Here is a 10,458-nt window from a genome sequence, read left to right as displayed (position 1 = left end):
TACAATTTTATTAGTTGTATTTTACAATTGTATTAAATTGTACTAAATTGTAAATAAATTTAATTAATAAAGTGAATAAAGGTTTATCTTTGCTATCCATGTTTACTTTTTTGTTTCGGAAAGCGATATTTCGCTTTTATAAAGTTAAAACATTATTACACAGCACAAAATATCAAACAAAAATATCCCCATTACCATGCTATCAATTACAAAAACTAAAAAAAACAAATAAACAAAAATTATCAGTATAAACAGATCATAAACTACTGTCTGCATAGCCGTTACTAGAGAGCGCTGATATTATCCAGCGACCAAACTATTAATGCAGTTGCATTGTTTGACTTTAATTATTACTGATAAATTCCTACAGATTAATCACTCGCACGAGTAGCAAACTTTCGCACCATTATCCCACAAAATTATCGTATCGCCCATTGAATAGGCACAGTTGTTATTACCCAATTGCAATCTGTCGTTCCGTCAATTACACATTATTAATATTCTGATGATGTAATAGAAGAAAAATAATTACAATATTTGAATTTATTTTCTTTTAATAACATGTGTAACATGACTAATTACAATGTTCTATATTTTAAATAATATTCATAATTAGCTACATATACAATATATAGTAAACAGGTTAACATAATAAATAAATATCAGAATTGTTTCTGAATACAACTGTACACAATAATCTTATATGGATTTAGTTGTACGTGTACGACTTTTCGAGGAAAACTTGGACTTCATTTTTTTCCAAATGCCTGCAATAACATTCTGTGCTTTTTTAAATTCAGCTTTCAGTTTTTGAATTGATGTAATGTTCAAATCCGATTTTAATTCATTTAATTCGGCAGTCAAGTCTTTTTCTTCACTTGCAACTGAAGAATCTTTTATTTTATCGATATCTTTTTTAATTTTCTCAATTTCTTGAGCTAAAAGTGTTATGTTCGGGCTGCTCTTTCCTAAATCAGACTCTATAGAATCAATGTCCTTTTCCAGATCATCTTCGGGATCTTTCGACTCAACCAAATTGGAAATTAATTCTTCTTTCTGGAAACAGCAAAAGTTTAGTATTTGACATGAAAACTGTAACTTATGTCAACGATTCATAACTATTGTAAAATTATACTAACTTCATAATATTCGTTTTCTGTCACAACATCTCCAACATTGTATAACAAAATAATTCCTGCAAATAAGTGTTGTACACGTAGTTATATAATAAATACGTATTAATTAATTAGAACAGATAAGAATTTAAATTAAAAACGCTTACCTAAAAAAGCGTACATGAATAACATTTTATTCATCTTGTATGTCGGTTGTCGGTGGTAAGTTATACGGTAAATACTGAAGAAATTGTTGAGAATGGGAACAAAACTCACGTATATATACTTTTTAAAATGATGTTACTTAATATAAATTTTGTAAGAAATCCAGGGAATTGCATGAAAAAGCAGAAAGGTTGGTCAATTTAGTCATCATAATTGCTTAAATTATTTTGTAATTAAAATTGTTCGATAAATTGCAATTCATAAAGTACAATCGATCAAGCGATTTTCAAAGCAGTATTATATACATTGTATTTTCAATCGCAAAAAAATTATTAATGTGTAACTCCCGAGAAAGTCAAAATGTTTCATATTAATTAACATATCTATATGTTATTTTATTTCCTGTTTTATTGTTAATTTTTGATGATCTCTTAATAATTACTACTCATAAAATAATTTAACTTTTAATTCAATTTTAAGCAATATTCAAAAAATGTATTGCGATTTTTATAACTGATGTTTTGGCCTAATTTTTATATCGAAAGTTTAATTGCGATACTTAAAATATTTACAAAAAATGGCAATAAAAAATTTTTCTTCGCATTCAGCATCTTCTAATTGTTTCAACATAATAAAATTTTATAAAATTTAATTCGCCATTTGCGATTTATATAAATTCGAATGTTGGTGTTTTTGATTCTTTTTAAGAAATTTACTGTTTGAAGAGATAAAGTGAGACAAAAAAGTGGTGGAAGTAATCTCGAAATAATGTTCATACAAAACACAAATTACATTACGCAGATTTGAAGTTATCCAAATTTCATTGATAAATCTATGTATATAATCGAGACGAGTTGATAATAGTAATAATAATCAGCGCAGAGCCGAAACGGTTAGCAGTTGAAAGTTGAAATTTGATACACAGTTAGGGTACGTCACAGTTAGAGTACGAAGGACAATGGAAGTGTTAAGTAACAATGGAAGTGTTAAGAGAGAGCAACGTGCAAGACGCAGATGCAGTGTTTTTCGTTTTTGCTAAAAACCGAACATATTTTTAGACCCATCTAAAAATTCTCTAATTAGTCTGGAAACAGGGGGACCCAATTCTTGCATTCTGTGAAAACGAGTAAGGTTGACTATAACATAATAATCTTAATTTTCGCTATCGTTACTTTTGCGCGAGCAACGCCAGGCCTACCTGCTAGTATTTCTATAAATTGCATCAATATTAATAACTGTAGCATGGGTGATTATTCTGTGGTAGCGTGAAGCCATACTAAATCGGAAATAAAGAATTGTTTATTATTTATATAATACAGGGTGTCCATAAAGGTTTACACTGATTTCAACATTAAATATTAATTATATTTATGCTGGTAACGTTTGTTTTTTATTACAGGTCTACTAGGGAACCCATGAAGTTTCTGTACACTTGTGTCTCATTCAACACTTTTGCCACAAGAAGCCCTGTGTGAGCTATATCGTAAAAATGGTTTCCCCCAGGAGAAAGCTCGATGTGTTGTGTGGCTAGCAGAAACCAAATCATCGATTACTGTGCAGCGAAAGTTTAGGTCCCAGTTATGGAAAGAAAGCACCTGATGTCAAGTTAATCAAAACATGGATGGAAACTTTTTTAGCAACGGGGTCGGTTTAGAAACGAACAAGCAGCGGCAGACCATCTGTTTCGGAGGAGACTGTGCAAGAGACCGTTGCTAAAAAAGTTTCCATCCATGTTTTGATTAACTTGACATCAGGTTCTTTCCATAGTGGGACCTAAACCTTTGCTGCACAGTAATCGGTGATTTGGTTTCTGCTAGCCACACAACACATTGAGCTTTCTCCTCGGGGAAGCCATTTTTACTATATAGCTCACACAGCGCTCCTTGTGGTGAAAGTATTGAATGAGACACAACTGTACAGAAAAATCATGGGTTCCCTAGTAGACCTGTAATAAAAAAACGAACGTTACCAGCATAAATATAATTAATATTTAATCTTGAAATCAGGGAAAACATTTATGGACAACCTGTATATAAGACAACTTCTGAGAATTGAAGGAAGTGTCAGCATATCGACTTGGGGACAGAAAAACGAACAGGACTCTTCGAATAACCTCAAGGATTTTACAATGAATTGAAATGAAATTTTATACAGACAAACAATATGAAGAAATGTATTTGTAAATCGTATGAAAAAAAATATGTACAGTATTGAATTCGATGAGAAGACTCTTGTTTGAAAATGATAGAAATCAAAACTGTTTCATTTTACATTTTAAATTTTGAATTTTTCTACATAACACATTATCAAAATTTTCAATTTCACTCTGACGTTCGATTACAGAATTTTTTATGCAACTATCACAACTGAAATCACAAACGTTTTCACATTATCATTCAATTCACGGGATATCTTACAAAACTTACGCTTGGTAACAGCATTTGTAAAAGTATAAATACGTGTGTCCACCTTCCATTTTCTACAAATTTCTTAATATCATAATATCTCACTAAAAGATACTATTGGATAGCCAATATTCGCCATGAATAAAATATTGTTTCTTTACGCATTCTTAGGAAAGTTTTTTACCTTAAATTTTGAACTTTATTAACTATTGAATACTTTTTATTATATTACGCATTCATCAATTATTTGCAGGAATTATTTTATCGTATACCGTTGATGGAAATGTTCTGAGTAAAAGAGAAAATTATGAGGTTAGTATACTTTACAGATATGAATCGCAAACGTATTTCTATGTTAAACATTTAACCTTTTTCAGCTAGAGGAATATACGTTCAAACTCGACAAGATTTTTGCAATTATAAAGAAACTAGTAGTTACTGTCGAATCTTTAGACTCCCATTTAGATGCAAGCCAACCAGACGGAAAGCTTATAGCTAAAGACATTGAAAGCATTATGGAGGTTCTCGATACTGTAAAAGGAACCAAATTAGAAAAGGTAGCCATGAAATTTAAAAATGTATTAAGTAAATTAAAATCGAAATTAGATCCTTCAAATCAAGACATTATAGATATATGTAGAAAAGCGCTGGAAGAAATTAAACCGATTTTAAAGATTTTAAAGACATTTTCATAGATGGCGTAAAGTGGTAAATATTGATTCTATACGCATTGAATTCTGTTCATAAACAGTTCTGAAATTTATATGCATAATTGCCGTATACGTTGTACATGAGCAAATAAGTATGAATATAATTTAAAATATAAATTTTGTAAACTAATCAAGTTGCAAAAATAATTAACATAAATTCTTGTTTTGTGAATAATTATGTATTACATCGTCAAAAATATAAGTAATGTACTTTAGAAAGTACTTTTATTTGTAATTTTTACGCTAAAATAAAAACAATTATATCATTACAAACGTAGTCGTCAGAGTTCATTTTACTTGTATTTAGTTTACTTCAGTGTTTCCCAACCTTTTTTGTGCTATGCCCCACCTAAGCCTTTCAAAAATTCTTATGTCCTCCTAACATATACACAATTTTTAATATTCAAAAATTGAAATGTTCACTAAAGAAACTTGAATGGTCGGTTTTAGGTACAAAATAATTTTAATGAATGATTTTCTATAATATTTTAATTATTAGTAATTATTTATTATTTAAATTTAGTGAGACTGTTGCTCTCGATGCTTGCTACAAAGAGATTTTATGTCAGGTTCAAATTTAGTTAACTTTAGTCTCAAGTCTCTCCGTTTAGTTATATCCAGCCGATTTCTTTTTTTCTTTTTTTAGCAGCAAATCATTTATGGCACTAAATCTGCATTCAGATAAATATGAAATGGAAAAGGTAATAATAGTTCTTTTGCACAATTGGTTGCATTCGGATATTTGATTTGGGTTTTCTCACAAAGCCATGCCATCGCATCTTTTATATTAAATAATGTTTTAATTGACTCGTTATTTTGCATTTCTGCGAGTTCTTCTTGGTACTGCATATTTGAAATATCAGACAAATCCACTAATATTGGCTGCATCATCCAAGTTGGAAATCAATTTTTTTCAAATCAGAAAATCTTTCTTTTAAATCAGCCGATAAGATTTTCAGATGATCGACAATAACAAGTATAGCGGTATCAGTAACATGACACTTTTGGAGCCAATGAAACTTTTCAAAGTTTTTGTTGTAAATATTTGTCTGACATAATTCAGTAAAGGTAATGAAACAAAATATATTCGCTTTTGCATCGACAAGAGTTTTATTTGTTCCTTGAAGTTGTTTATTTAATATATTTAGTTTTTCAAAGATAGCGGCTAAATAACTTACAAATGCCTTACCATCGACCGTTAACAGATTTTTCATTTCAGGTTTGTCACGTAAAAAATCACTAAGAGTATCAAATAGTTCCATAAAATCTTTTCAAACAGTTCCCTTTCGAGAGCCATCTTACTTCAGTGTGAAGTATAAGTCTCACATGGTCTTCATTTTGTTCTTCACAAAATAACTTGAAAAGACGTTCACATTTAGCACTTGCTTTAATAGTATTGATACACTTTATAACTAAAATTAGTACTTCATTTAGAACAGGTGAAATGTTTTAGCTACTAAGTTTTTCCCGTGAATAACAATGCACAAGAAGCATTTTTGGATTCTCATCTTTTCGTCAATTTTAAGCAACCATTTTTCTTCCCCATCATATTAGGAGCACCATCTGCAGCACAAGATGTTATATTTTTCATTGGTATATTATTGATATCTAAGTAATTTTTTAGCTTACTGTATATATCTTTGGAGGTCGTAGTGCTTTCTAATGATTTACAGAACAACATTTCTTCAGCAAACTCACCTTTTTCAATATACCGTATGTAAGTTATAAGTACAGCCGCACTATCTCTCAAAGTTGATTCATCCATTTGCACCTAGAAGTGTCTTGATTTCAGCTTTTCAACAAGTTGTTTTTCAATATCCTCACTCGTTTCGTCTATTCTTCTGTTAACAATATTGTTACATAGTGGCATAGCTTTAAAATCTTTGTCCAGAACCGTTTTAAGAAATGCTGATATTGATGGTTTGATTAAATTCTCCCCTATAGTATGACTTTTCCCAGATTTAGCGATGAGTAATGAAATTTGATAATTAGCCTCCAGAGTACAACTGATAGTTTCTTTATGAGCAGTAAATTGAGACTTTAATGTTACTCTTTTTTCAAAATCTTTCTTAAAAGTTTGAAAGTAATTCAAATCTGAATTAATATAAGCATTATGTTTCACCTTCAAATGTGCCTCAAGACGACCTCGTTTCATTGATTCGTTGGCATAAAAGACAAAAAGGTAACCGTTCATCGTGGACAGCAAGTATAAAACCAAATTTTAAATATTCCTCCTAATACTGACGAACTTTTTCTTGCTTGCACCACTCATTTCCTTGTGGGCTAGAAAAAAATATATAAAATCAATTAGAAACTAAAAAAATAATATGATGTTGGATTCACGCGAAATGGTGTAGAGCTGTAGATCGACAAAAAAAAAAAACACGTTTCAAAGACTATGCGACGGTACGGACAACAAAGTAATTTATTTCGCATAAATGTACAGTACAGGAGGGTCTAATGATGTGTTCACTTGTTTATAATCGATCAGCGCAAATCGCGACCGTCAATCTCGTAACGGTCAAATCGTAACGGTCAACTCTTTGATAACAGGTGCGTGTCTGGGAATTGTAACGGATAAGTTACGGCGGCGCTGATCGATTATAAACAAGTGAACACATCATTAGACCCTCCTGTACAGGTTTTATTTTAGTTTTCAACTTCACGGTATTCTAAAATAAGTAGCAATAATACGGCGCAAACAACGTATACCGTTCGCGATAATATAAAAACTATAACTAAAACTTATGTACTAACTTAATACTAGCAATAGAAAAATTAGTAGAAAAAAGACAAGATAGGAAATAGAACATAGAAAGGATTGGAATACCTGGGTTTTCTTTTCGTGCTGAACTCTACAATCTCTGGGTGGGATTGAAACGTTGAACACTTTTGGAAGGTCTCTCGTTGTCGTGTTCGTTGAAGTTGCTCTTGGACTTTCCTGTCGTTGCCAAACGGGACCTGGAACACCACAACTCATGTCTGTCCACCTTGACATCTGGGCAAAGAATGTCCTTTCTCCTCTTTCACCGGCCTCAGGGCCTCGTTTATCTCTTTGTTCTCAGAAGTTCCCAGAATTGTTAATCCCACCCTAGGGGAAAAGGGTTATAAAGGAAAGTTCTAGAAGAAAAGGGAAACTAAGAAGAAAGAAAACTAAAACTAACTTAAATCAATATTTACAATAAATATGGCGTACGGCAGCTGTACGGTTAACTTAAACTCTAAACAAGTCCATTTTCGAATTGCCCCCTTAAAGATCAAATTGCCCCCTTGTGGGGCGACGGCCCCACGTTCGGAAACACTGGTTTACTCTGAACATTTTCGAATATTTTTCAAATAAATTAGTATTTTCAGTTCTCATACATATTTTACATTCTACATATTGAGGATTTAACTTATTTCTGAGTTACCCACGAGTTAAAAATACGAAATTATATCGATTTGTATGTTGTGTATATGAATGTCTGAGTGTCAGCGTTTATTTTGCTTTTATATCTCACTGCAACGCGGAACAAACATTCTAAAATTTCACAGAAATACCTTTGTATATGTGCTTTGATGCGTGTACATTTGTACATAAGGTGCGGAAGAATGCGAGAATGTGTCATGTGTCTTATCTCCAGTGAGACAAGAATCAATTCAACATATTCTCGTTATAAGTATCTAAAAATTTTTTAAAGTAGTTTTCATTGCCCTGAAATAAGTTTTATGCTTTATTGTATAATTAATAATATAAAAATTATTCTTGATAAAATCTCACCACAAATGTGTCACGCACAATTTTAACTTTCAGCTGGTGTCTTAGCGTATTTAACAAATAAATTTTTAAATACAGAAATTTCTTATAATTTAACAAAATTAGTAAAAAGTTTTTATTTTATTTAAATTTTATATCGTAGTATAAGTGAAAATGATTGGACTTCCTGGTTTTTCCTTTAATTGCTGAAAAAATGCCAGGAAGGTGTTCCAAAGTCTTGCAAGATCCATTCTAGCATTGGTAATGCAGACTTAAGAACGTTTTCTAGCAAATCAGCAGCCATGCAGTTTCGTTCTCGGAATTGAAGTTCGGTTGTGAGTTCGCGCCTCGCCAGTACGGGCTGGCCATGTGAATTTTCTAAAGTTTCTTCACGTCTGTAACGAATGAATAGGGGCCAGTTACCCTTAAAAAGACCTCCCAGAAGACTCTCCACATGGGCAGATCGCCCAAGTGTTGCGTTACCGTAACTTAACCAAACCAAACAAAAAAACGTTTTCAAGTTTATGCGACTGTTCAAAATATTTTATCATGCATCGTATATGCATTTGAATCATAATTAAATTTTTAACAGAAATGAAACGATAACGGGCATTTATTTATTGTGGAATCTTCACGATGCCGGGCTATAATTTTCAATAACTTTTTAATATAAAATATATTCTCTCCATCTGAAATTTGCAGTGTCTTGTCCCTGTACGTCATACATTTTCTTTAACAATATAGTCATCTAACACCTTTCTACAGTAAATTTTTGAATTGAAATGACAACTTCTGATATGCATCGGACGTTCCTATATAGTAATCAGGTTTCTCCGCTTGTAAGATAGCCAAATCTGGTCTCGACTGTCATCTATCTAACGGTTTTCTTTAGATTAATGAAGAACAGCCGGACAGACACCCCAACAGACAAACGATATTGGAATTTATAGGTCTACAATTTCTTCAAATTGCAGCACGATATACAAGAATAAACTTGTCAAATTTACACTAGACCGGTTCTCACATTTAAATTCAGATAAAAAGTTTACTATTCTATTAAAAGATGTTTTTATAAAAGTACAAAATGAAGATTGTGTTGGTAGTTTGTATGTTTGCAGTAAGTAAGAAAGTAAGTTGGTAAATGGGTTTGAGAGTAAGATACTGACAGCTTATTATGATGAAAAATAGAAGTTAAGTGCGTTTAAGAAGCCAAGCTTTTATGAGTATTTTAGTGTTGTAAAGGCAAAAATCACACTATTAAACATTTTTGGAAAGTTCAATGTATAACGCCTTTATGGAAGAAGCCGAGAGAGAAGAGGAAAAGACCTAAAATGAGTCTCTGCAAAAAAAAGTATTGAACACGTGTAAAGAAAGCCTTGTGTCATTTATATTACACTTCGTTGTGAGATTGTCACAACGAATTGTAATATTTTAGGTAATATTTACAGTATGTTTTTGGGTGAATCCAAAAACATACTGTACACTAGAAATTTAGTAAAATAATAGTCATAAATTGTACAAAATCACAATTAAAAAACAATTAAAATAGTACTAAAAACAATACAAAAGCACTAAAACCAAAAAGTAAATTACATATATGAACAAAGAAATTATATAATATATACAGAGTTAGCATGGCGAAACTATCACCGAATAAAATTTGGTAACAAAAATCAGAAGGCAGTGTAGCAACTCGAACATCCAAAAGAATGTTGCAAGAATCAAGAAGGTGTTTTCTCATATCCATCGCTGTTGTTCCACAAAAAGAACATTCTGTGTCACCTGAGACATTAACCGTAATTAGTGTCAATCTTAACAAGTGTGTGTTTTGGCTGACAAGTAACTGTCTCTACCATATTTCCGAGCACAGTTGAACTTATAACATCCTGTGTTTAAACTGATTTAGTATGATTCTGAAAGTATATTAAGTCCTTATATATATATATATCAGTGTTTCTCTAGTTATCTATTACTAATGTAGTATAGATGTATTATTAACGAGGTATTTTTAAATTTTCAGAAAATGCCACGTCGTCGTAGATGTCTATATAAGCCAGATAATTTCTTTTACATTTGTGGGATATTCACCTTTCCCAGAAATAAGAAAATTTCAGCAGTCATGAAGAAATTATATAAACATTACTTTGGAATAAAGATAGGAGACCAAGGTAAGGAATGGGCACCACATTACAAATGTAATGCCTATTCCTTACCTTTGGCAACGTTTTGATATAAGTTATATCAAAACGTTCAAAATTTCATCCTCTACAATCCCCGAAATTTTTAAAACGTCATTCTGAAACACCCTGTATTTTTGTTTACTTGTT

At 31.5% G+C, this 10,458-nt stretch overlaps 2 protein-coding genes across 2 annotated transcripts; both read right to left on the bottom strand.

Annotated features, from left to right (window-relative positions):
- Positions 1-699: 699 nt before the first annotated feature.
- Positions 700-1,346, bottom strand: LOC136970022 (uncharacterized). Its single transcript, XM_067264387.1, has 3 exons — positions 1,283-1,346; positions 1,140-1,195; positions 700-1,056 (listed from the first exon to the last, which is right to left on the bottom strand). The coding sequence occupies exons 1-3, from the start codon at positions 1,314-1,316 to the stop codon at positions 700-702; spliced, it is 447 nt and encodes a 148-aa protein (XP_067120488.1). The 5' UTR covers positions 1,317-1,346.
- A 4,820-nt stretch (positions 1,347-6,166) lies between these two features.
- LOC136970021 (protein FAM200C-like) lies at positions 6,167-6,589 on the bottom strand. Its single transcript, XM_067264386.1, has one exon. The coding sequence runs from the start codon at positions 6,587-6,589 to the stop codon at positions 6,167-6,169; it is 423 nt and encodes a 140-aa protein (XP_067120487.1).
- Positions 6,590-10,458: the final 3,869 nt, after the last annotated feature.

Source organism: Centruroides vittatus, unplaced genomic scaffold, assembly GCF_030686945.1.
Source record: "Centruroides vittatus isolate TY-2023 unplaced genomic scaffold, ASM3068694v2 contig_1863, whole genome shotgun sequence".
NCBI lineage: Eukaryota > Metazoa > Arthropoda > Arachnida > Scorpiones > Buthidae > Centruroides > Centruroides vittatus.
Note: the sequence above shows the minus strand (reverse complement) of the source record. Positions and strands in the feature narration are given on the sequence as shown.

Excerpts from the sequence above, each read along its gene's own strand:
- LOC136970022 (XM_067264387.1), bottom strand. The coding sequence starts at position 1,316 with ATGAATAAAATGTTATTCATGTACGCTTTTTTAG. Across the intron at positions 1,196-1,282 it reads ATTCATGTACGCTTTTTTAG|GAATTATTTTGTTATACAAT; the intron begins GTAAGCGTTTTT and ends ACTTATTTGCAG. Across the intron at positions 1,057-1,139 it reads CAGAAAACGAATATTATGAA|AAAGAAGAATTAATTTCCAA; the intron begins GTTAGTATAATT and ends TGCTGTTTCCAG.
- LOC136970021 (XM_067264386.1), bottom strand. The coding sequence starts at position 6,589 with ATGAACGGTTACCTTTTTGTCTTTTATGCCAACGAATCAATGAAACGA.